Genomic DNA, 27,250 nt, shown 5'->3' with positions numbered 1-27,250 from the left:
TGAGTCGCTCCTTGAATAATGTGTAAATAGTTTTGATGCCATGGGATACTCCTTGTGTAGCTGTTCCCTCTCTTTTTCTGGGACAAGGGAAGGAGTTTCCTACATTAAAGCATTTAAAATTAATTCACATTTTCAGCCATATATCTTTCAGAATATCTGTAAAAATATATTGCAGTCTCAGTCCTATTATCCATATAATCCTCTCCTTGGAACTTCACTTTTGCCTACAACCAGTTGTGTGATATTTCCATATTTCCCTCTTAATTTTCTCAGTTCTATGAGTAATTGTGCTCTGGAGCTGTTGTACCTTGTATCTCTCTACCTCCATGCTCTGCTCTAGAACAAGGGAAACTACTGACCCATGGTTTAAGGGAAGTTTAGAAGGTTTTGTTTATCACTTTTGTGGACAATAAATCATCCTATTCCCATAATATTATGTTAATAGTATGCTCAAATGAATTTCTAGACAAGTTCAGTATTTATCAAGATAGTATATGTTTATGAAGAACATGGGTTAATTAATAAGAAGGTCACTTCCACCTTGAATGCATGTGTGTTAGATCAGGGACTGGAATTCAAGAGGGGTGTAAGTTTACACTTGTTTACCATGGAAATTTTTTTGTCAGAAAAGAAGACAAAAAGGCAGCTCTACAGCTGTGCTCAAAAGGATCTTTTCTTAGCTCTCAAGTGGGGAAAAAATATAGTTTCAGGGCAACCATGTGCCCTGCTCCAAGGTTTCTAAATTCTGTACTCTCCAGAAGAGACCATCATTAAAATGATTTATGGCTAACTTCACCTTTTATTGCAAATTCGGTGCTCTGCCTCGTGGGCATGTGACAGAGTTTTACGCTGTGTGATAGAGAGCCTGCTAAAAATGAAAAATAACTTCTCCAGGTACAGATGGTGAGCAGTTTGAGAAGTGGAAGAAACGTGAATTTCCGAATCCTGGATGTGGACTGGTGCACTTCAGACAAAGTGGTCCTGGCGTCCGACGATGGGTGCATCCGAGTTCTAGACTTGTCCATGAAACCATCGTGTTTTAGAATGGATGAGCAGGACTTAATAGGTATGTTGATTTTCTTTTTTGCTATTGACAACAATGTGCCCAGGTGGCCAAGAAGTCCAGTGGTATCCTGTCCTGTATCAAAAATAGCGTGGTCAGCAGGACAAGGGCAGTGATCCTTCCCCTGTACTCTGCACTGGTGAGGCCACACCTGGAGTATTGTGTTCAGTTCTGGGCCCCTCAGTTCAAGAAAGAGATTGAAGTGCTGGAGCGGGTCCAGAGAAGAGCAACAAGACTGGGGAAGGGACTTGAACACAAGCCCTATGGGGAGAGGCTGAGGGAGCTGGGCTTGTTTAGTCTGGAGAAGAGGAGGCTTAGAGGTGAGCTCAGCACTCTCTAGAACTACCTGAAGGGAAGTTCTAGCCACGTGGGGATTGGTCTCTTCTCCCAGGCAGTCAGCAATAGGACAAGGGGCCATGGGCTTAAGCTCTGCCAGGGGAAATTTAGGCTGGGTATTAGAAAGCAATTCTTTGCAGAGAGAGTGGTCAGGCATTGGAATGGCTGCCCAGGGAGGTGCTGGACTCGCCATCCCTGGAGGTTTTTAAACTGAGATTGGACATGGCACTTAGTGCCATGATCTAGTCAATGGACTGGAGTTGGACCAAGGGTTGGACTTGATGATCTGAGGTCTTTTCCAACCCAGTCGATTCTGTGACTGCTGGATATTTCATTTTGAAGGTAGACCACAAAAATATTCAATGCTTCTGTTAGAACACAGAATTGTCATATGTGGATAATTAGGTATCCCTATAGTTGTTTTTATAGATACAGGTAAATTTGGTAGGCTTATACAGGTAAATTGGGTAGGCTTAGCGATGAATGGTATTTTTGTGGTGCACGTTTAATCTCTCAATAAACTGCATTTTAAAATATCTTAATTGGAACATAAATTAACAAAATAAGAGCGTTTTGTACAGGTGTCTAGCAAGATGACTTAAAAAGCCTCAGTACGTCAACTGGGTATCACTACCGATGTCATTGATATTTTTTGCATGATTTTGAAACATTTGTTAAAGTGTGAAAATGTCTTTTCTGATATTTCCAGTTTGTAGACTGATTCGTGGCTTTTCAGAATAGATGTTCCCACGGAACTCTAGACTAGCAAAACCAGTGCTGTTTGACTTTTTTGCCACATGTTTAAGAACGGAATGAAAATATTTAACTATTTAAATAGTTAACTAAGCTACATTTTCCTATTTTTTTGCGATTGGTGCTCCAAATAACTGCTTTTGTTTTGGTCTTTTTGGTCAATCCTGCCTTTACTCATAATATTTCCTTAAAACATGTAGATTCTGACTAAGACATATGTAATAAACAAAATTGGGATGTGGGGAGCTGTGATATGGGATATTTGAGAAAACACATCATTTATCACAGCTATTTTTACCATCAAATGAATGTTCTGTAATATTAAGCTATAAAAATTAGTGTTCTAAAACCAAGCACGCTGAAATTAGGATATGCCAGGGTTAAGGTTCCCTGTGAGTTAACCGTCCTGCCTATACACTGTGATAATCTTTTAATTACAAAATCACATTTACAAGATTCCTACATCATTCAGTACATATGAAGTACAGAGAATCACTGAATATTTAATAATGTAGCTGCTTGGTACTTGTTTTTCTCCTAAGTCATTGGGTAACATTTACTGAGTATCATCCAAACCTTGTACTGAATACAGACTTACTAACTTCTGATTTGCGTAACAAGAGCTAGAACTGTAATTTTCATCATATTTCTTTGCTAATATAAACATGTATTAAACCTTACCCCATCCTTTTCAGATAATGGGTATTAATCCTTGTATTATACTGTAGAAACTGTGGTTGCAAAGCAAAACTAAAACATGTATTATGTTACATTTTCGTATAGCTGTACTTATTTTCCAGTATGTCCTTGAAGTAGCAATAATCATCGTATACAGCTCTAATTAATGCCAATATGATATATTCCAGGACTCTGTGGTTAAAGTCAATACGGAATGTCCTGAAATTCTCATTTGAGTGTGGTTGATAATGCTGTACCTTCCAGGAAATGTTTTTCCCTGTGTTTCAAGATAAGCCTTTATGTTTAGTAACCTCTGCTGTGTATATGAAAAGCCTTTGATTTGTGATTTTCTTCTGGTGCTTGTGAACAAGGTGGTACATTTTATGGTTACAGAACAGGGTGTTATTGCACATTAGCCACTCAACAATTAATCTTTTCCCTTTTGTTTCAGAACCTGCATGGTGTCCCTATCTGCTTGTTCCAAGGGCTTCATTAGCTTTAAAAGCATTCTTGTTGCATCAGCCATGGAATGAGAAGTACTCTCTAGATATTATGAATATGTAAGTAGAAATATGTGTCTTTATACAAAATATTATTATTGTTTTAAATCCTACATCTTTTAGTAGTCTTTCTGTGCAAATAGCTGTTAGACGTATAAGTTTCCTCACTCTTTGGGACAGTAAAATGATAATAGCTTCACTATTTATTACTAAAAGTCATGAATAGAAAAGGCTTTAAGGACAAGTGTTTTATTTCTTTTGACTTTCAGTAGCCCTTGGCTATTGAAAACTGCTGTCTCCTTTAGGGTACTGGCAATATTTTAATGTCATTTACAGGTTATATTACTTTAGAGAACAACTGTGTGTTCTCTTTGTTCAAGAAGTTAACTAAGAATAGTCAGAGTTGGTTCTTGCAGTATAATTGAAAGTCTCACTGATGGGTCCGTCTTTACTCTTAGCTGTGCTTCACCTCATAGTAGGAGCAACTCTCGGTGTCTTTTATTGTGTTCGTCACGTAATACTGGGCCAGGCATTGCATTTTCATTCATTTCAAGGTTAATGAATGAAAGTGGGAAAAGAAAGATTGATGGCACTGACTCTGAGGTTGAGAGAAAGCGAAACCAGTCACTCGTTACTATTTTGGAGCTAGTAACTAGACAAAGAATCTTGCATGAATGGCTCACCGTAAGAACATGAAAGATTTTTTCCATACATGTTCCTCTGTTTTTCTACTACCAGTAACACTTTTCCATTTCAGATAATTCTGACGTTTTCGTTTCTTTTTTTTTTTTTATTAAATACAGTGATTACCCAGAGAATGAAAATATTAAAAACCTTCTTCAGGAGCAGTTGAATTCGTTGTCCAAGTAAGAATCTTCCCTATTAATAATTGAATAAGCCAGGGAATTCAGAGAAGGCAAAAACCTGAAATCTGTGGCAATTCACAACTGAATGAAGAAAGAATGCTTGTTGCCTCTCTGAAGAAGAGCTTGAGTAACGACAGCTTTTATTTTAAACACGGTTAATTTTTATTAATCTAATCTTAAAAGTAGTTCTTTAGTAAAGTTTTTAAATTTTCATTTCTATTTTTTCTAATCAAAAATAAGCCATAATACAACCTCAAATATATTTTTTTCAAATTAGGAAACTATCTCAAAGTGGTTTGTTAATTATTGACCAAACAGTCCAGATGTCCTGTTCTGAATGTATAAAGTGTGATGGAAGTCAGTATTGAATTTTTAACATTGACTTATCATAGCAGTAGCTGACAACAACAGTTAAAGTTGTGATTAGGGTTAGTGTGTGATTTGTAGCTGACCAGTGAGCATTCATAAATTTTTAGGCAGTACTTCTCAGGGATATCTGGTTCTTCGATGTTGGTCCAGACTGTATTGCACACTGATACTTAAATACTCCAAGTTTTGTTAAGATATTTAAGCTCTGAGGAAGATGTACAATTCTAAGATACACTTCCAGAGTAATGTTCATGCATGTTGCTCTTCTTACAAAGAAAAGAGATTTTGTCATTCCATTTGAACAATGAAAATTATATATAAAGCCAGTAAGCAGAAGTTTTTCCATTTTCTTTTTGTCCTTTCATTTAGTAGGATAGAAAAGATAACTGAGCGTATTTTTGTCCAGTCTGAAACATATGTAGAAAACCTAAATTCCTGCATGTGGATCTCATATGCTATGGCACTACACAGTTGCAAAGTTATTTGTAATTGAATTAATCTTGTAGTTGGTAGAATCACTGCAGACTAATTTATGGCTTTGTGTACACCCTTGTGGTGGTTCCTTTTATTACAAGAATATGATGTTCCTGACAAACTCACTGTTTGTATTTAAACTGGTAGAGTGATGTGCTCCTTGACATCAATTGTATTTCAAATTATGTCAACTTCCTGTTGTAGTTGTTTTGATAGATGCTTTTTTTCATTTCAGAAAAGAGATTGTGTATTTTTGGTTTTGTTTTGTTTTTCAGTTTGTAGGCGATATCTCCTATTTGTGTTCAAAACGGACCAAACAAAACAAGTTGCAGGGCATTTTACAGTTTATTTCTGGCTTTCTCCTTTTGCAGTGACATAAAGAAACTTTTGCTTGATCCAGATTTTACTCTCTTGCAGAGATGTCTCCTGGTTGCCAGGTAGGAGAGATTCAGATAACTATAGTGATTGTTTCCTAATAAAAGCTTGATCATGTTAATGCATATGCATGTGCTGAAGTTTAAGTACTCAACTAATTCTCCTTTAGCTGGGTGCAATTCCTGAAGTACTTTGTTACTGACATATTCGAGTGGTTTCAAGACAGAGAATGGAAATGTTACCCTGCAGAAACAGTTTTATTTGCTTGCTGGATGCAGAGAACTTCCTTCAGTCTTGGTGGTACTTTCATAAATGCGGTTTGATAACTACGTTACATTGAGTTGTACAATGCCCAAAAATGTGACTCAGAACTTCACAGCACACAGTGGTTTAGATGCAAACAGGGGAAGGCCTGTTTTTTATTTAAAATTGATTTGTTCTGTGTTGTGCTTCTGACTAAACTGTAGCAAATTTTAGTCTGTCTATATTCAGAAATGTTTTCAAACTTAGTAACTTTTGTGTAGTTGAAAGAAGATAGTAGTGATTAAGTGTAAAAATAAAATAAGTAATATTATAATAAAATATAAATACCCACCTATTTATATGCTGAATACTCACTAGACTTAATTGCTATTGTGAGTTTTCTGCCCAATCTCCTACTTATCTACTTGCTGAATGTAATTGCTGCTTCTTTTCATGTAGTTTGTCCCATTCACAATGCAAAGTACTTGTGGTGCCCGCAAGAAAGCATGGTCTTTGTAAGAAGATATTTTAAATGTCTAATATTTTTATGTGGCATGTGAAGAAACACAAACATATTTCATGGCCTGATTTGTGTTTTCTCAGACTCTATGGGGATGAATCAGAACTGCATTTCTGGACCATTGCTGCCCACTATTTGCACAGCTTATCCCAGGAAAAGCCTGAAAAACCAGCGGACACAGGTGTCCTTCCAGAGCAGTTGGTTAATCCCTTGGATATCTGCTATGACATACTGTGTGAAAATTATTACTTCCAGGTATTTCAAGGAGTTCAAAAATATAATTAATAAGAATGGCATCAGCACAACGAACACTCAGCATTTTAACCTTCTTACCTTACAGCTTTTCGCTACGCATATCTCACTTTTATTAGGAACATACCGCTCTGAATTAAATCACTCCCTATTATTTAAAAATAGGGATTGTTCCAGAAACTCTCAAAATACTTCTGTACCTTTTAAATGCTCATTTTTATTTCTTGTGGTAGTCTTACATTTGAAGTATTTCTCTTTCTTTGTGCAGAAATTCCAACTTGAAAGGGTAAATCTCCAGGAAGTGAAGAGATCAACGTATGATCATACCAGGAAATGTGCTGATCAGCTTCTTCTCTTGGGCCAGGTTTGTGGGTAATATTTGAATTTTTTATTCTTCTTCCCTGTCCATTTTATATACTTATCCTATTTGAGTAAAGTTTTGTCTAACTCATATGTGTTGTTTCATACCTTTATCCATCCAGTACATAGTTTTTGCACAGCAGACTCTCTGTAATGACATTGTATATGGTAACATTGGGTGTTATCTTCTTCAGACTATTTCATTTTCATGGGAACCCTGTAAAAAACTTTTTGTCACTAGAAAATAAAAATTACATTTGGAGTTTCTCAGAAAAAGCTAAAACTTAACATCTTTGGGATAACTCAGCCTGCGCTCAGTACTCTCATTTTAGGTTGGAAAGAATGTACTAAGCTTTTGGCAGATCTGCAGTGAGCAATGAGACACTGTGCAGAGCTGCTCACTGAGACCCTGATAAGAATGTTGTTGCAGTTTATATAATGAGCCGTTCCCTGCTAATGCAGTTGTGCTGCATCTATTTCCAAAAAATAGCCTTGAAACAACTAGCTTGAACTTTAATGATTTCTGTGCCACTGTGCATTAGAGCCTGTCAACAAATGTTACCAGTAAAACACGCCAGAAATATTTAGTCTGTAGATACTCTGCTTAAAATGCCAGTTTCTTGAATTTTTAAAATGGCAGTTTATTAAATCACTCTGCTGGATTTTAATATGGATTTAATGTGGCTTTTTATTATTTCTGTAGTTATCTAAGCCATCAGCTTGACTAATCTTGCCAAATCGACCTCTCTAGAAGTTAGGCACATCATTTTTAGTAATAGGCAGAGATGTTGTGCCTACAGTGATTCATTCCACTTGGGGACAGGTGTCTGCAGCCAGTGTAATGAGCCCCCCTGATTAGGTGCTCAGCTGTAGCTAACATTTTAAATTGATGAAATCTACCTCTGTTTTAAAATATCAGGTATTGAATCATTCCTTGAGATCCTGGCCAGTTGCTGCATCTTTACAATTTCATTTCTCTCTGTGTATTTTAAACGCTTCTGTTCCTTTTATAGCTCTGCAAAAGTTTATGCAAACAAGGAAATAAATATTTCTAATTACATTTTTCTTAGACCTCTACTAGAAATGTTAGTTCGAGATTAAAGATGCCTTATTGAAATAGAATCCTAGTTATTATTATGCTGCCAGATATTTTTATAGTCTCTTTTAGAGTAACTTTCATTATTATTTGTTCTATGTCTTAAAAAGGGTACAAATATAAAGACTTTTAAATAAAAGTCACTATGTTGTGGTCAAAGTTATATTTTTTGTTCTCATGCCAGACTGACAGAGCAGTACAACTCTTGTTAGAAACAAGTTCAGAGAATGCACATTATTACTGCGATTCACTCAAAGCTTGCTTGGTCACAACTGTCACCTCATCAGGTCCATCTCAAAGTACCATTAAACTGGTAGCAACCAACATGATCGCCAATGGAAAGCTTGCAGGTAAAATGGGGCTTGAATTTTCTGTTTGCTTATCAACTAGTAATTCTGATCTTATTAAGGCTGCTGATAGAGATGGAAGAGGAGAAAGTCCTATTGTAATAGATCTTATGTCTTGCATATGGTATAGTGTGCACCTAAAGTAGTTAACACAAAAATTATCAGTAACTCAGTTATAAAGTTCAACTTGGTTTTATTTCTTTTAATTGGAAAATGTATTTCTATAGTAATTCTCTTAGCATTTGTTTGCTGAGGCTGAACACATTAAGCTACATATTTTCCACTTCCCTAATTAAAGAATTAATTAAGAATTGGTGTCTTATAGACAGATGCAGACTTGGTTTCCTTTCCAGTTCAGAAATTGCTTCAAAATGTGTTTTCTGACATGTACAGGTTAGTTTTACTTAATGCAAGAGATGTTCACCATATGATGACTGACCGAAATATTCAAAGACATGCAGAGAAACTACAAATGTCTGTATTTGCCTGGAAAAAATACTTTCTACTCTGTGGACAATTAACACTTATATTATACAGCGTGCTTTTCATTTTCCAGAGGGTGTGCAGTTGCTGTGTCTGATCGATAAGGCTGCTGATGCCTGTCGCTACTTGCAAACTTACGGTGAATGGAATCGCGCGGCTTGGCTTGCAAAGGTATGTAATTTCTCAATTTTCAGTTTGCTAGCATAAATGACCTACTTAGTGTATGTAGGTATGAAGGCTGATGACAGTGCTTAAGTTCTCCAGAGTTAAAAAACTGGAGCATTGATTTGAGATATCATCAGGAGTTCTTTCCATGTAGTAAGCTATAACAAGCCAGTGTATTCAGTCAGTGTTGATGGATTCTTCTTCAGCCGTTTGACTGCAGAGGTCTGCCCTTGTCATCCGAATGACGAGAATGGGACCTGAAAATGTTTGGAATACTCAATTTTCTAATATTTGAGCAGTGGTTCGTGAAGTTGCATGTGCCTGTAGAGTACTGAGTTCATAATAAACTACAAAAAAACATTCCTGAAGTGGATAAGTAATTAGGCAGTGACTTTGTGTTGAGCTCCGTGTAGCATGGGTGCTGATTTTAAAGTTAGCATCAACCACATTAGATTTGCATTGACTTCTGTTTTGCTATGCAGATGCAATAACAGTAAAAGTACCTAAATACAGAATTAATTCTCCAAATTATAATGGACAGGACTCATTAAGGATCGTCTTTCAGTGTCTCTAAGTAAAATTTATGTTTCATGCAAAAAGTATAGAAAAATTCATACTCAGGTGTTCTAAGTATTAAGAAAAATAAAGATGTTCAGTAAAGGAGAAAGATTTCGAATTTCTTGATATTTGAGGGTTTAGAAAAGCCTTGTGTTAAAAATCATGTTAATCACATGTAATGTGGAGTGACCTGCGGGGAGTATTTTTGTACCTTATATTTCTGGTTTTTCTTCGTGTTGTATTCACTCAAGGCATGTGTACTTTTTATATTAAAACTGGTAGTTTCAGATGCTTTTACTTCTGCTTAAAGTATTTCACTGAAAAGACAAAACACACAAAAACCCAGAAGTAGAGTGCTGTCTTCTGTTAGCAGCTGCAAATTCATAACTGGTTTTCCCATCTCTCACAGGTTCGTTTGAACTCAGAGGAGTGTGCTGACGTGTTGAAGCGTTGGGTGGATCACCTTTGCTCTCCACAAGTCAACCAGAAGTCCAAAGCCATTCTGGTCCTCTTGTCACTTGGGTGCTTTACAAAAGTTGCTGAGATGTTGCACAGGTAAAGGTGGAAGAGCACAATCTGTATTTTGTCTTGTCTAAAATGGTTATTTAAGCATTTGTTGCTCAGGGGGAGAGAGGGTTCTGCAGTTTGATTTCTGACGTTTGTTTCTATTTTATCATTGTCACTGTCTACAACTGCCTGAAAGGAGGCTGGAGCGTGGAGGGTGTTGGTCTCTTCTCCCAAGTAACAAGTGATAGGATGAGAGGAAATGGCCTCAAGTTGTACCAGGGGAGGTTTAGGTTGGATATTAGGAAAAGGTTCTTCCTGAAAAGGGTTGTCAGGCATTGGAACAGGCTGCCCAGGGCAGTGGTGGAGTCACCATCCCTGAAGGAGTTTAAAAGACATGTAGATGAGGTTCTTGGGGACATGGGGTAGTGGTGGACTTGGCAGTGCTGGGTTAATGTTTGGACTCAGTGATCTGAAAGGTCTTTTCCAAGCAAACAATTCTAGGATTTTATGTTTTACTTTAACTAACTTTAATCTCAGCAGCGCATCGTTTCTGTATGCTGGAACTGATGATTCCATTGCAGTTTCAGTAGATGTCCTGGCATTTAATTTGCTACACGCTTTAAGATCGATAACACCCATTGACAAAGCAGTAACAGTTTATAGTAGCTACGATTATTTCTGAGTAATCTGAGCTCTCAAAAATTTTCCATCAAATGTCAGTTCCTTGTGTTCAAGGAGGCTGGGGAGGTATAAGAAACTTGGGGAGACGGCAATGCCAGGTGAACAGGTGCGAGGGGAGCACAAGGTGGGATGTGGGGCGGTGTGATCTGTTCCTACGTACTGCTCAGGAGCAGGGTACCACTGTTCTCTGCCATGCACTCACTGTAAAATTTTAGGAAGCCTGTGTGCAAGTGTTTTGATGAAATGTCCTGGAGTACTTTTCTTACCTACCCTAACAAATTATTCTCTTTCTTTTTCCATTCAACAGTATGAGGTACTTCGATAGAGCAGCTTTATTTGTTGAAGCTTGTCTGAAGTATGGGGCGATTGAAGTTAATGATGATACAAATATCCTTTTTCTGCAATCCTGTTTTTGCATCTGTGTACTTGTACACAGTGAGTATACCTGAGCCAGTGTTAGGTGAATGAAGCTGCACAGGAACAGCAGTTCCTGTTTGTATTTTCCTGGTTGTTTAGTTTGAAGGAAGTGTAAGGAAACAAGAGAAAAAGTGTCATTTGCATAAATCCATAGTTACCTCCTGTGCTCTGTGAGGCCTGTGGCACTGCAAAACAAACTAAAAGTGAAAAGAATAAATACGTTACTATGTTCTTTGCAGAATTTGGAAATGATTATTCCCGACTGTGTAGTGAAATCGGTGGTTCAGGTATCTTCTAAACACTGTACCTCAGGAAAAAAAATCCCCACATGTTGAACCCCTCTGTACACCAACATAGCATTTTAGTGATTGAAATCTTTTATGAAGGAGTCAGTTCTGCGACAGTGAAAACAAAATTAAAGGTCAAGATCAGATGAGCTGAAAATGCAGTAAGTATTTTAAAAGGTATCTAAAATTTTGCTTACTACAGTCTGCACATCTAACCTGGTGTTCTGGGAATTCTGAACAGTTGCTCTAAATTTTGTGTTTAGGTATCTTCAACAAGTAATAATGCATATGTAAATAATACCTGATGGTGTTTTATGGAGTCATCACCGATTTCAACTTGTACAAAAGTGTGTAAATACTTACCATTTCTTAATTTCTTTTGCAAGTTGTGATATAGCATTATGGTAGATACATTTCATGTAAGCATAAGTACCTGGTTTCATTTATAGCACTCTGCATATTGCCTGGTAAATGCTAATGTGCATTCAGTAGCAGAATTTAAAGCAACAGTTTTGCCTTTATTTGTGCTGAGAAATATTGGGTTAGCACAATTGGCAGCAACGTTCAGCAATTTCAGGTTGGGAAAACTAAGAGTGAGGAGGAAAAAACAAATTCTCATTTTTTTTCATTTTTCTATGGATTTATGTTTTCCTTAATGCTTCATTTACATAAATTGATCCACGCTGTATATGCAGATTATGCCAGAAGCTTGAAGCTCCTGGGCTTTAGGCAGGGAGCTGTTCTCTTTGCCTCAAAAGCAGGAGAAGCTGGGAAAGAGTTACTCATGGAGCTCAAACAGCCTAAAGAGGACGTGACACAAGAGTAAGAATTTCTTGTGGGTGAGATTTGGGTTCTCTCTTGGACTAAGATTCCACTGCGTGAAAATACTTCTTCTTGAATCACTGTAATAGCTGATATCTGTGATTTGAGCAAATGTTGTTAAATGTGTGTGGATGCAAGATTAAGAACGGTTTTATGTTTGTTTTTTTGTTAAGATTGTCTTTGTTTTCATGAGAGGGGAAAGAAGCCTATGATAAAATTAAACAATACGATTTCCAACTTTTTCAACTATAGCAGAAGTCAAAAATTTGCTGAAAGGGTTCTATACCTGTGTAAAAGTCTACTCCGTTTACTTCTAAAAATCAGATCTTTATAGTTCCTTACTGCTGTTGTATTTGTATGTATAAATGATTCAATCTGTACTATAAAAATATAAATATATTTAAAGAATAAATAGAGATCACAAAACACACCATTCTTTCCTGGAACATTGTTTTCTCAATCTGATTTTTCTGTTCAAAAGTCCTCTTGTTTAAATCACGTCACTCACTCTCTTGTCATTTTGATAACTGTTTGAATGGAACCTTTAACAGGTTTACTTACGAAAGTCTCCTAACATTCCAAAAATCCATGAAACGTCCTGTTTTTCAATTAAGGTATTGTTATAGTTTGTGTTATTCCAAAGTGTGCACTCCTTGCACACCTTAGGGACTAAATTGTGCTGGTTCATGGGATGGAAGGATGGGGGCAGATCCTACCTCAAAAGCAGCCGGGTGGACTCCTGCAGAATATTCAGTCATTGCTGTGTTTGTTATTCGATGCGTGTTCAACAACAGGTAGAAAACACATTGTGCAAATCCAAAATGTTGGCTGTCTAATTAGGTGCTTTTTGTGGTAGCACTTCTTATGGTCCAGATACTTAGGGACTCCACCAAAACCATCTTTTCTCATTTTTGGCCAGTATTTAAGTACTCGTTTTCATTATTGTTTCTTGTGCCAGATGTATCCTTTCTATTTATTACTGATTGACTGAGAAATTTTGCAGTGGGTGCTGATGCTAAATTGCCCTTGCAAACTGAAGACTGCGGCATGTGAAAAGTGGTCTTGGCTAAAAAATAAAAGTATTCTTTATACCAAGTTGCTGGAGATACTAAAGTTCAATACAAAACAGTGAAAAGAATCATATTGTGTAAAAAGGTCTCTCATTTTATTATAATTAATGGCTTGTCTACTTAGAGTAATACTGTATTGGATTCTCCTTATGTTCAAGTATTTGTGCATAGTATTTTCCATGCCTTCCTAGACGAGCACCACTGTCAGGACGTCTTTAACTCCATAAACCCTGTAATTCAAATCTAAAATAACGTTTCTGATAAAATTTGAATGGTTGGGCTTTTCAATAATGATGTTTTCATACGAATTGAAAATGTGAGTTTCATTGTTCTAAACAGTGTTTTAACTGCAATGTATCTTATTCTTTCGACATCTTACATACGCTACAATGTACTTTCTGTTCAATGTATTGTGGACAAGGCTTATATAGTTACTTTAGCTTGGGGAAAGTAAGGACACAGTGAAATTTGCCTTCAGTTGGTGGGCAACAGAGCTGAGCATAATTAATTGTAATTAACAAAAAGCTAATTTCTGGCTCTCATTGACTACTACATCATTCCTCAGTTCCTCCTCTTTGATTTGGTAGCAGTACTCATGGCCAAGGCTACTGCAGAGTTACTGTGAGCACACGCAAACTTGTTCTTTCACAGATCACGAAGAATTGTTTGTCAGTGGGTCTCTGGGTCTCTGCTTTAATATACATTTGGATTTACAAATGTAATGTTTAAAAACCAACACATCGCAAAGGCCTTTAAATACTGAATGTTTCTATAAACTTCTGAATGTTTCTATAAACTTTAAAGTGTGAAGGTTGCGGAATACTGCACGGCATTCCCAGCTGAAACCTTTATGATGAAAATAGAGTGTAGAAGTGAGTGAAAAGTTTATTTAGATAATAATAATACAGTAATAAAAAAACTTTAAAAATCTCTTTGTGTCTTCATTTAATACAAAAAAGTAATCTGTTGTACTGGGATTGAATGCAGGTTGTATCATTGTCGTCAATTTGCCTTCCTGACTGGGACAATGCTCAGGACTGGTTTTAGTAGAGGAGGTGATTATCTGTGCTATGTATTAGTCATATTTTCCATATTAGTACTAATGAAATGTTTTGAGTAGTATTAATCCACAAACTTAACTAGCAAACATGAAATTTCTACAGGTTAATTGGAGCAGGACATTGTCAGCACTTTCTGAGAGTTTGGAACGTGAACTGAATGATATTTTTTTTTTAAAGTTTCCAATAAATACGACTTTAACTCCTTCAAATGCATTTGAGAATTCCTTCCTCAAACCACTGCGAACTATTCAAGTAGCAGATGAAGTTTATAATTTGCTTTTTCCAGGTTTTGCTCCTTGAAGCTTCTGTCAACAGTGAAGTCCAAAATTCTGGAACCTGCTTTTGACATTCCTGGCAAGGAAAAAACAACAGAGGAATTGGGTTTGCAAGCCAATGTATAGAGATTATTCGTCTTTGACCATCAGTCTTGTATTAATTGGTGTCTTTGTGTGGTGGTGTCTTTGTGTGGTGGTGTCTTTGTGTGGTGGTGTTTGATTATCAGTGCAGATTATTCAGTAGTTATTTTAAGATTCTATTGCAAAAGGTCAGGACCTTTGCCCATAAATAAGGTTATTTTGGTTGTAGATGGAGAACACCTTACAGCCGAACTAGTGAGGGTGACTCCTTTCTTTATATTATATGAACCATTTTGTACTTGTATGACCAGCAGCAAACCAGGATTCATAAGTTGTCTTCGTCTCAGTGACATATTCTGAAATGTGTATGTGTGAAGCTCATTCCTGCAGACATTTTCTCTCTCAATCTGTGTGTTCACACTCAACGAGTGGTTCTACAACCTGAGAGAAGCTTCTTGTAAATGTTATCATGGGACTCTACCAGTAGTACTTAACTTTAAAAACAAGGCTGTTTTTTTTCAGTTCCTGGTGTGATCCTTAAAGAAAGGAACTCCAAATAATTTCAGATTTAGGATAATGGATTTACTTGTTGTAATTGTAATTAAAAAGTCTAGAAAATAGTCTAGCAGCTTAGCTTCATTATAAGCAAGCCCTAATTAGAGTTTTAATTGGAGCATGGTGTGCCTCGTAATAAAGGCGGTCTCTGTAAATTAATCATATCGATTAAGTGTCCAACTTGGGTCAGTTTCTGAAGTACACCAAAAATTGTTATATATTGTGTGTGTGCATGTAGATACACACATATATACTCATATACATATATTTGATTCAGGGAATAATTACAGAAAATGACAAAATGAATTATTTTATTGCAGTGTAAAAAATGATTAGTACTATACTGCAAATTATTTGTAATTTACTTTCATTAAAATGCGAACAGTCTGCCAATTGAGAGCCTCTGCAGCCAGATAGCGGCATGTATTATACATCAAGGAAAGCTGCTCCAGAATGTTGATGTGTTCGGTGTCTGAGTAAATAATCTAAGAGATGATGTTTTGCAGCAGTTGGCCCTGGAGACACAAAACAAGGATGATCACGGATTCTTTAATGGGAAAGGGGTTTGGTTTGGGTGATCACTTGCTGCCCAAAATTGTATTCTAAAAGCTCAACTAAAAATGTAATTGCTGCTGAGCAGTACAATAATAACAGCTTGGCAAAGAGCAAGGCCTTTTTTATTTTAAAATTTTATTTATTACTTTCTCAGAAGAATTCAGCGTAACTCTGATATTAATGTGACCCTGGTAAGATAATTCATTAATGAGCTCTGGGTAAAAAATTTGTATCCGTAGATCTAAGTAGTGACATAAATTCTTTATTGAGTCTGATACTGACCCATCAGTAGTTTTGAACTGAGACTTCTTGATAGGTGTTCAGTTTCTCCTTGAACGCTGAAGGCTGGAGCCACAGCTGTGATGGTTTCTGAGGGTCTCATCTGGTTCTGCTGGAAGGCAGAAATTTTAAACAGAATTAAAAAGGAACGAGCTAAGCTTTACTGGTTCATCATTCCCCTGTAGGAGGACTAGTGAAAACTGGCTCCTACAATTTCTGTATTAAGTCAGAAAAATCAGAGAGGAGGAAAACAAATAGTCTTGAATTGGTTGTGCTGAGGCCATATCAGGGTTTTTCAGACAGACTGGTTGGGGCTGAAGGGACCTAGGGAGATCACCCAGTCCAACCCACCTGCTAATGCAGGGTCACCAGAGCAGATCACACAGGATCATTCTGGGCGGGTTTGAATGTCTTGAGAGAAGGAGACTCCACAGCCTCTCTGGGCAGCCTGGGCCAGGCTCTGGCACCTCACAGGAAAGAAGTTTCTCCTCATATTCAGATGGAACCTCCTGTGCTTCAGTCTGTGCCCGTTGCCCCTCATCCTGTCATTGGGCACCACTGAACAGAGTCTGGTCCATCCTCTTGACACCCACCCTGGAGATATTTACAAGCACTGATAAGATCCCCTCTCAGCTTCTCCAGGCTGAACAGACCCAGCTCTCTCAGTCTCTCCTCATGAGAACTGTACTCTAGGCCTCTAATCTTTGTAGCTGCTGGACTCCCTCCAGTAATTCCTTACCCTTCTTAAACGAGGGAGCCTATGTTCATGAGAATATCACAGCAATTTACTGCATAGAGATGGAAGAGCAGTCTCTTCCTCCTTGTTCAGTTAAGGCAGGTGGTGACAGGTATCAAAGCTCAACAGAAGTTTTCAAGACAAATGAGGAAAAACTAACAGAAATTGAGAAGGGAGAGAACTTGGCAATTCTTAAATTGAATGGGAGAGGTAAGATCTTTTTGAAAATCCTTTTTGTTAATGGCTGGGGAAAAGAGGATTTTAGAAGGCCCCTGTTAAATGCAGGAGTGGGAGAATGGCAAAACACAATCGGGGGATGGATGCTGCCAATATATTTGGAGATACTCAAGGCATAATAATTTTGCTTGAAAGTGACAGATCTAATATTCATTAAGAGATTCAGCAGAACTGTGTTCTCACCTCTCCAAAGATTGTAGTAATAAAAAGTAAATAGCCAAGACAGTATGTGTTCATTTCCAAAAAAGAAACTACAAAAATAATTAAAAGTCTTTTCCAAGTTCATACCTACATGCACAAGTTGCTGGCATGTCCTATGTTGCTTTGTGTAGGTGGGGTCTCATAGAAGTTTTAAGCTATCCCACATGCAAGATGTATTTTGTCCACATGTATTGATTCAATGAGAGAAGAGGGATCATTATAAGACCTGAACATTGGTGGATTTGGACATACTGAAGTTATTTTCCATGGAAACCAGTCTACAAATGTTCTTTGCAAGTCTGAAACCTCCCCTAAAGAATGGGCAGCTGTTGGCAATACATAGAATTAAACTTTGCCGTCCATGTGCAAAGTATTGTATTTTTGTCCTTCGATGAAAAGACAAGGTCTACCTTTTTCAAAACGCCTTGTTTCTGACAAGTATTTATTACGTGTAGTGAATTAAGTGATCCTGTGAAAGTGCACACTGACAATTCAAATGGAAAACACTAATTTACTTCCTGTAAATTTTAATGATAACAAACAATGAAGTGAGACTGGAGTTGCATAGATATGGCCTGTGTTAAAGAATCAATTACCAGAAAGCTTCCAACCTCCTCTAATAGAGAACACTGACCTTTTCAGAGCTCTCTATTATTTTGCTGTCTCCTCAGTCCATCTGAACAAATTAACTTGTAATGAGTTGGGAATGGAATGACCAGACAGCCAGAATGTGGAATACTGAAAAGGGTAAAATGTCATGTGTTGGTGTAGGTTATAGGTACACCTTGTAAGGGATTATGGCTCATCCACCTGATTTCATCTGCTCTGGCAGAATCACAGTACAAAACCTGTAAGTATATATGAATTAGAGCATCTCTCTCTATCTCTCTCTCTATATATATGTATATATTTAATTCTTTACATATTCTAGATTTGTTTCTGTTAAACTTGTTATTATTTGCTTTGTTTATGCTAGTTGGCTTTCCAGCTTGGACACAATGATTCTGGAAGAAAAGGAAAAAGAAAAACATATTTACGGAGAGAAGGGAACCAACTAAGATATTCCAAATGCAATTACAGAAGGTAGGCGGTGCCCCCCTATGCCTGCCAGAGGAAGGGAAGCTGGAGTTTGATTTCAGGCTTGGAAATTTGAGATAATCAGTTGCATGACACTGGGTTTATTTCCACAGTGTTCATTGAAAAGGTCCCTTATCACAGGTTAAACTTCCCCCAATTGCAATCGCCAATGTTGTGGAGCAGCTTATGGTCAGATGCGGGGGGTAGAGTGAGGGCTGGCTGTGGCACTCCAAACTCAGCAGGTGACAAAGGCATGACTGTGTAGATACTACTAATAATTATAATATTAATAATATAATGTCAATTTTATTAACGAACACCATATTAATGCATTTATTGACATTAAATATAACAAAAACAAAATTGTAATTATAATATTAATAACACTTCTTCAGATCAACTTTATTGGCCCAACCTAGTGGTTTTCTTCCTGGGATTCGGGTCCATAAGTTGAAAATACCTTTTTCCATGTCATTGTCACCACTATTTCATTTAACAAATACTGACCATCATTCAGTGCGGTTCCTACTGGCAAACTGTTTCAGTGGCTGCTTTCCAGTGGGTTAGTGAGTGACAGCATTATATAGTGTTCAAACCAGATGCCAACAGGTGCCTTAAAAAAAAAGGGGCAGTGTTTTGTCATTACTTTTCACCCTACAGTAGCAGGAGATAATGGAGTTATATTAGATGTCTCTGGCTCCTATTTCATGTGCCGTAACTAATAAAAAGCTATAGGCAACATATTTCAGTTGCAAAAAGAAGGTCGTCTTTGTGCTTTTTTTGCGAGCGGTCATTTCGTTTTAAACACTTGTTCATAGTTATGGCCCTAGTGAGTCAATCTTTTGTTGCTGTAAAGCCTGTGTTTTTAATCCAGCCCGAGACTGAATAATACTGGATTTTGGTGACCCTTGGAAAGTATTTTTCCAGCACTGCTTGTGAATCAAATTTTACAGTAGCTTGTAACAAGCAGTCACAGATTTTGACTCAAAAAAATAAGAAGAAAAAAGCACAGCGTATGTCTTCACAGATCACAGTTAATATAATATGTAATATTCACAGTCCCCTCTTGGTGAAGCTGCCAGGATTTGCACAGCGATGCTCTCACATCCCTGCTGACTGCAGGATCTAGAGGCTCACTAACAGAAAGTTTACCGTGTATCTACATACATGTCTTTTCTGACTATATTTTTGTCATTCTCTTCACAGTCGTTCCAGTACGCTGGGCTGTTAAGTTTTCAGACATATTTTTACTGCAAAGTGCAGTACAACACATGCAGGTTTGGAGGCAGACTTCTTAAATACAAATGAAATATTAACTCATTGCAGCACATTTCCAAATAGTCAGTGTATTCTACTACAGAGACAGATTAATTTTTTGTATTCCAGATAACAGCAATTGCCAAGTACCCATGTTCTTTTTTCTGAGTTTCTATATCTGCCACTTTTTGGTTTCTGTCTCTAGTAATGCTTTATATAAGCAGTAAATTCATCTGGTATTGTATGTTACTTGCAGGACTAGTATCTACTCCTTACATCCAAGTTATGTCAGAAGGTTTTGTTGGTAGTTTCCACATAATCTTCTCCAGGCTCTGTATCTCTTGTCTGGATTTACTGTGTAATTCTTCTTCTCTAGCATTTTCTGCAGATAACTACTGCAGGTGTCATTTTCCAACACCACATCTTTGATCACATCACTGAGCTCATGTAGTCCTTATTCACAGTGTCCAAATGTTGGTCTTACCTTCCAGCCTCAGTTCTCAGGACTCCACCTCTGAACACTTGTTTTGATTTTTGTGGGGTTTGATGTTATTTTCTTATGTTTGGGAGAAAGCTTTTTTTCCTTCTTTTTTCTTTTGTTTCCTTTCTTTTTGTTTTCTCCCCTTTTTTACAAAGCAGCTGTTTTTCAGATGAAGCGCAGAGTACGAATTTATGGACAGATGAATGGCAGCAAGATGATCCTGTGAACAGGCTGTTCTGTCTCAACTCGGCTTCTGTGCTACACAGAAATGGCAGCAGTAAATGAAACCAAGCAAGCTGGATCTCTGGCACGGTGCTGTGACAATAAAAGCTCCAGTCTTATGCTGGGAAATGAAGGAGAAGAGGAGGAGATGCAAACCTGGCTGTGCCCAGGAGCACCACTGGCTGCTTTGTCATTCTCCCCACCTTGACACGCTGTTTCTGCTGAGGAAGCTGCTCCACCGTTATCACAGTGTTTAATTTTGTTCATACAAGTGGGGGTGGTTCAGGACTCCAGCTATAAAATATAAAGCTTCTCAAAAGACATTGACTTACTCCATCAGTAAGTTCCTCACTGTCTATTGTGCTGTAGATTTGCAAGTTTTCGTAAAACTCATAATCTTGGCTAAAAGAAGCTATTTTCATCCTTTTTTTGTGTGTTTGTCAGAACAGGTTTTATGCAACCTCGATCAAATTTCTTCCCATGTGGCTCCTAGGTGAACTTTTTCCATGTGTCCTACTTAGAGGTTTGGTGACCAGCCACCTTTCTGTTGCAGAAGAAAATGGCCCTGGGAACAAGACGACATGTATTAAAGTGATGGTCGTAACATTTGGAGAACAACTAGGGATGGAATGTATGTTTTATTAAATAATAAGTTATTTATCTGTTTTAACAGAATTCCATTTGTCTGAAGAAATACTTGTGAGGAATGCGTTTCAAGTTTCCTTTTGGGCGATAAGGGCATCCTGGGCACTGGTACGCAGTTATCAATAGGGCAGATTTACATGTCCTTTTGCACAGGATTTCCACTCCTTGTCCTGCCGGGGGAATTCTCTTTGAAATCAGATAATTATGTATGTTGAGAGTCAAATGAACATAAGTTCATATTTTAAGAATCATCTTTCCCTGTGATGAGAGGCACCCTTACAACTTTCTGGCTTTTGATGATGGAAGATGAAATCAGAAAGGCTTGGCTTCTCAGGACAATGAGTCAAGCTTTTTCTAATTAAAGAGGTGAGTGGCTTTTGACACTTCTCTTGTTATGTATCTGTTGCTCTGCTGGTTGGTTTGGGACTGAAGACAAGCAGGGCTGAGCTGTGAGCTCTGCTGTTAGCACATGGGTTTGGCTAGACAGAGGACAGACTTGGCAGAACTATCCTTGTTGGAAACCTAAAGCCAGAGCCACGTGCTGAAGAAAGGTTTCTCTGAGCATCCCCATCTCTGCTGAGCCAAGAACACCCTGTCATTACTCTACAGTTTCTCCTGAGTGAACTGAGATAAGCCAGTTCTCTTGAATATGAATAATATTAATTACTCTTTTCCCCTTGAATTACCCCAAATGATTTTTCTGTTCTGCTCTTCGTTCTTTGGGTAATCTGACATATCTTTAGAGCACATTGGCTGTGTCTAGTGTCTTTTTCAAGAATAAAGGAGCATGGACTGTCCATCCACCATGTCAGTCCCTGTGAGCTGGGTCAGCAGATGTTGAGCTCTCGTGCCTGTGTTCACATCCCTCACACCCACACTCCATGTGTTCTTGCTTGTGTTGTGTGGCAGTCACAAGAGATGTCTTGAGGTTGAACTGGCTGGAAAACCATGGGGTTTGTTTGTTTTAAGGTCTTCATGGGTTTATTTTAGACTAACATTTTGCTGGATCAATTCCCTTGCCTGGTTCAGTGGATGCTTACAGAACACTGAGGCCCAGAGAGGCAAATGCAGATGCGAGGGTTTGGGGTAGCTGGGCTTCAGGTTCCCTGGTCAGACATAAAACCACACTCTTGACTGAAATCTCTGGGGAGAGAGAAATAGGTGAGAGAGGTTTTGTTGTTTTTTAATTGTGAATTACAAAATTTGACTTACAATATCTATACCTGAAGATACTACCACAATAATTCGCACTGGAGAGAGCATACATCATATGTTATGGTATGTACCATCAGTAGCTGGAAATCACTAAAAGGAAAAACAAACAAACAAAACCAGAAAGGAAAAAAAAAAAGGTATGAAGTTGCAAATATTTGAGTCTCTTTTACCTTCTTTTACCTTACCATGTTGTTATTTCAGTCATTTATTGAATCTAAACTGCTATCTATGGTAACTGAAGTATTGTGTCTGGACTTCAGGTTGCTGGCATACAAAGCCTCTTTGGCACATAGAACAACTAATTATTTTGGAGTACTTGTTTGCCTGATTGTTAATTTTATTTCCACAACCTGACAGGACTGTTTTGCAAATTATCCACTTTGTTATTTTGCTGTTTGTATGTTACACAACTAAATAGCAGTTGCCGCATGCAGAATACAGTACAAACCAGCTCATTCTTGCTACATTTGTGAAAAGAAGGCAGGCATAACTAATTTTTTCCAAACTGGAACAAAATTGAGTATTTTTTTTTCTCTTCCCTCTAGAAAAATAGTTCTGAAATACTTATCAAGCCAAAGAGGTTTTTCTTTCTGACTCTTTCTTCCAGTTCTATTCTGTGGTTTACCTCAGCATCTGCTTTCTTTTCCACTCTCCGAAGTTAAGCCTGTTTTTGATTAAAAGCAAGCCGAAAAGCAGATTAATGCATTGCAAGAAAAAGCAGCCTCACTAATATGAAAGGAGAGCGGGCAGGTAATTTGTCAGTGGTCGCCTGGTCCTGGATGTGATGTTTTCTGGTAGCAGCTTTTTCTCCCAGTAGGAATAAGCCAATGTGTAGGGGTTTTAGTATTATTTTATACCACAACCATCATCAAAAAGCCAAGCCGTGTTCTTTGAACTGAACTGAAATCATCTGTTTGTCCTTTCTGACTGCTTTGCAGGCAAATTCCTCAGCCACAAAATTATTTGCAAAGTACATATTTCTTTTCCCCGTTCCACCGCATTTTCGGTTTTGATGAACTTTTAAAAATGTTTGTGTTTCTGTGGAATTCCGGTGCTTTGTGATACCTTATGCGACTTCAGCTTTGAAACTTAAGATGTCGTGCAAAATCAGAGTCTTAAAAATTGCTATCCCAAGCAATCTAATTCTTAGTATTCCTCAGCTTTTATTCAAAGAAATTGTGTTAAATAATAACAGAAAAGATAGACAAAATTAAAAAAGAAACCACATCCAGTACATAGAGTAAAAGTCAGTGAATGGTGAAATGCTGAGACTGGGGGGAGAAATAAAGATCAGACCCTGTGGGAGAGAAGAGAGTTGTACGCAGATTCTGTATACAGAATAAAATGGACAGAGCTCCTTTTTACCGCTTGAAGGCAACCTGAAGGCTGGGCTGCTTCATTTCTGAACAGTTGCTGATTTATTAGTAGTATTATTATTATTTTATGGGGTTTTTTCTTTGTTTTGCTTCTTACTCCATTCAACAAGCTTTCATGAGCAGTTTCCCTTTTCACCTTCAGTTTTCCCTAATCCTAAAACTCCTGCCCCATCCACTCGAGTTTTAAACACCCAACATTAATAGACTCAGTAACGTGTTATTTCATTAAAATCCTCCAAGGAGAGTTTCCAGCTCCTGCAGGAGAGGGCAGCAGAGATCAGCAAATGGAGAGGATGGGGACCGGCAATTGCACAGTGAAATAACTGGGCCAAAGGGCTGGGATTTTCCTTTCCTTGTATTGGGTCCCTGAAGAGTGGCAGCTCCAAGGCACCAGCCAAGAGGAGCACTCTCGGTTATGGATTTTATTGCCATTCAGAAATCACTGCAGACTGTTTGGAAGGAAGAGAAGGACATCAAGAGTATCCCGTTTTCTTATAAAGGAGTAAGAAGTAGGAGCTCGGGTTGTTTTTAAACCCAAGGCCAGACCTCACTTGAAATCTGTTTTGATTTGGCAAGTAAGAAAATACATTAATAAGTACAATTTAAAACATTATTTGGCATCTAATGCAGGCAGGGTAGGGTTTGCTTTAAAACTTGGTTGTGGCCAAGTCTAGTCTGGTTTATTTCCCTGTTGAAGGCTTGCATCTTCATTATTTACAATAAAGGGGAGATTGGCTTTCTAGAAAATACTGAGAGCAGATCTGATGCACACAGAAATTGCAGCAAGTGTATCCTGTGCTCAAGTGACAAAAGGAAACTCTTTCTGCATTCACCTGGAGGATGAGAAGATGCTTGTGCCAATAATCCACTGTAAATTGCTGGCAGCATTGCTGTGTACCAAGCAGAGATCCCAATTGCTTATTTTTTGTGTGTATGTGTAGGAAGAAGAAAGGATCAGAGATGATTTATGACAGGAAAAGTTCTTTCTGATGGTTTTCAAAGACATACACCTCAGCACTTGCTCGTATGGGTGTTTTGGCTGAGCAGCAAATTGTTATCTGTGAATTTTAGTATGATTTTAGCATTTTTAGGTAAACTAGAAAGTACTGGGTGCGTAACTGACCAGGGGCACCAGTGTGTTTTGGACAACGGATATGCTGAAATAGTCTTTTATTATTGGCATTGAAGATTATTAACTCTCGCATCACATATCCGACACTCCTATCAGCTTCATGCATCCCTGTTGAAGGGAAACCAAACTGAAATATTTATCTTTCATCCTGCAAACTTGTCATGGTGCTTAAAGCCCTGCGTGAGATGATGCTGAGCCCAGAGCAATTTCAGTTCAGCAGGAAGCAATCCCTGCATTTCCAGCTGTGAAACCAACACAGGAACAGGTTTATTATTTTATAGAAGTATCTAATATTCATAACTAGTGATGAGAGTCCTTGGTAGTGCTGATTATTAAGGCCCATCTCCACAAAGGACATGGTCTCTTTTGAACTGTGTGTATTCCCATGGAGCTTTTGGCGGATCACAGGTATGGGGAGGTTGCTCTTGTGCTTCATCTCACTTGCTGGATATGGTTTTTCAGTTAACACAGTCACAAGTGGTAGGAAAACAAGGGTAGGGATGAATTTGGTGTTGAAAGGACCCTCACCTTTGCCCGAGAGCATCTTTGAGGAGCTTGTCCCATCCCCTGTCCTCTCCAGAACCTCTTCATTTCCTTGCCATCGTTATGTTGCAGGTTCATGAATTCTATGGGCTGGGAACCAAGGAAGGTATATTTGTACCTTGCATGTCGTTCACACCACTTCTCAGGAAAAAAAATATATAACTTACCAGGAAGAAAATGCACCCAAAAGCCTGAAGACACGAACTGTGCGATGTCTTTACAGAAGAAGGGTTTGTGATGAGCGTGAAGGTAAGTACTGGCTAATGCTTTCTTTGCATAGAGTTAATTTATTTTATGCAGCAAGCAATTCTATTTTAAAGCACAGACCTGCTCATGCTCACACCCTGAACTGAGGGATTTAAGACATGATTATATATACGGAGCTCATAGTCATTATTGAATTGGCCTCCTCCCAGCTTTTAATTCACTCTGGGGTCCTGTTTGGTGTCTGCTCGAGGGAGCAGGGGCTGGCAACATGTTAGAGCATCAATTGTCAATGAGAGGCTGGTTTCTGGGCTGGAGCTGCCCCATCGCAGTGTGGTGAGGGGGGAAAGATGTCCCCTTGTCCTCTGGGTTTGGGGGCTGCTTTGCCTTGGCTCTTTGGAGCTGTGCTAGCCCAGCAGCTTGAGGAGGTAGTAAGATGCTCTCAGTAATGAGTATTACCAAGTCTTGCAGGTCTAGTTGGAAGCCAGCTCAGACTGACAGCAGTTGCACCCCAGGAAAGTGATAAATTGCTCACATTAATAAAGATGATGTGAACACTGGCGATGTAAGGGGAACTGCCTCCCAAAAGCACTTCTGGGTTCATTGATGCAGCCTGTGCTCAGCTCTCCTGCTCATAGGGATCTGAGAAATGGATTTCCCTCTCTCAGCCCAGCAGCAAAGTTGGGGCTCTGCCATCAGGGTGACATCAGTTCCCCTGATCTGTGTGTACAGGTTTGGTTCTTTCTGGGGTTTTGTCATTTAGCCTTATATGAATCAGGAATATCTGCTCTGAAAGAATCTGTTTCATTTTCTCTTAAATATATATATTTGTTTCTCTTAAAAATATATAATTCTGATGGCTTCTTGCTCTGTTGGTGAGGTCTTCCAAAGAGGCCTTTCAGCAGATTAATTCACAGTATAAAAGTAAAATGCCACCATTCATCCTTGACTGCTGGAAAGGCCAGAAGGCTGATGAAGGCAAGCAGCCTGTTTAAAAAACAGTTTGCTGAGACTTCCACAAAACTAATTAAACCAAGCTTGAACACCATATCTAGTGCTTGATACACGGACACTTGAGCGTGGCTTGAATACTGTGTCTGATACACGCACACGTTGGACGGGGTTGTGACTTGTGTCTCTACAGAACATCCCTGACGGTGAAACACTTGGGGACTGTGGGGAGCAGAACTGCCCATGAGTGGGAATCAGGGCAGTTCCCAGCATCAGTAGGAGGAAAAAATGCAAGTTAGGGAATGGTTTTGCTTCCTGATTTCACCAGCTCAGTCTCTGCATCTTTAATCCTGTGGTAGAAGAGGCTGAAGCAATTTTCTCTAGGGCTTGAAGTAGTTTTTGTCTTTGTTCTCCCGCTCTGATCATGATGGTTATTCAGAGCAATGCTGGTAGGTGAACATCTCGTCTCTTTCGGTGGGCTTCTGGAAGGGTCTATGTAGGTAAGGTACATGCAATCTGTTGTTATAATTAGCAGTGCAACTCTGTGATGCTTTGCATTGAATTCATAGGAAGGGCTACCAAATTCTGGACGTACCCACATAAACTGGCAGAGTATTCAGAATACAGGAAGTCAGAAAAAACAAGCAAACAAAAAAACCCACCCCAACCTACCAAACAAGATCAAAACATAATAATCTGCTAATATTTTATATATTGCATGTATTTTTGGCCTTACTAGAGTAAGAATATTTTTCTCAGTCACTAAACGTAACTTTCAGAGGGTTACCTGTCTGTCTGTCAAGTAAATATTTGTCTTCCAAAGTATGAAATTAGACAAGAAAGGGAAAAAATTCATCAATGACGTTTGTTCATAGAGATGTTTGACTAGGTATGCAACTGTTAAAAACATTTTTTAAATTGTTGACAAAATTATCCATGATGAAT

The 27,250-nt window shown here is 38.3% G+C and overlaps 1 protein-coding gene across 7 annotated transcripts in view; it reads left to right on the top strand.

Annotated features, from left to right (window-relative positions):
* Positions 1-14,492, top strand: part of WDR11 (WD repeat domain 11) — a 44,934-nt gene extending 30,442 nt beyond the window's left edge. For 4 of the 7 annotated variants that reach the window (XM_065066866.1, XM_065066864.1, XM_065066863.1 and 1 more), the window contains exons 19-29: positions 895-1,066; positions 3,282-3,390; positions 4,134-4,196; positions 5,411-5,476; positions 6,261-6,432; positions 6,698-6,793; positions 8,070-8,235; positions 8,789-8,886; positions 9,848-9,993; positions 10,934-11,016; positions 12,002-14,492. In XM_065066866.1, coding sequence (XP_064922938.1) covers positions 895-1,066; positions 3,282-3,390; positions 4,134-4,196; positions 5,411-5,476; positions 6,261-6,432; positions 6,698-6,793; positions 8,070-8,235; positions 8,789-8,886; positions 9,848-9,993; positions 10,934-11,016; positions 12,002-12,156 — 1,326 coding nt within the window. In that variant the 3' untranslated portion in view covers positions 12,157-14,492. Of the gene's footprint in view, positions 1-894; positions 1,067-3,281; positions 3,391-4,133; positions 4,197-5,410; positions 5,477-6,260; positions 6,433-6,697; positions 6,794-8,069; positions 8,236-8,788; positions 8,887-9,847; positions 9,994-10,933; positions 11,017-11,998 lie in introns of all 7 variants that reach the window. The other 3 variants (XM_065066867.1, XM_065066865.1, XM_065066862.1) reach the window with 1 other exon arrangement.
* The last annotated feature ends 12,758 nt before the right edge of the window (positions 14,493-27,250 follow it).

Source organism: Columba livia, chromosome 6 (assembly GCF_036013475.1).
Source record: "Columba livia isolate bColLiv1 breed racing homer chromosome 6, bColLiv1.pat.W.v2, whole genome shotgun sequence".
Taxonomy (NCBI): Eukaryota; Metazoa; Chordata; class Aves; order Columbiformes; family Columbidae; genus Columba; species Columba livia.
This window is presented reverse-complemented; position numbering and strand designations above follow the sequence as displayed.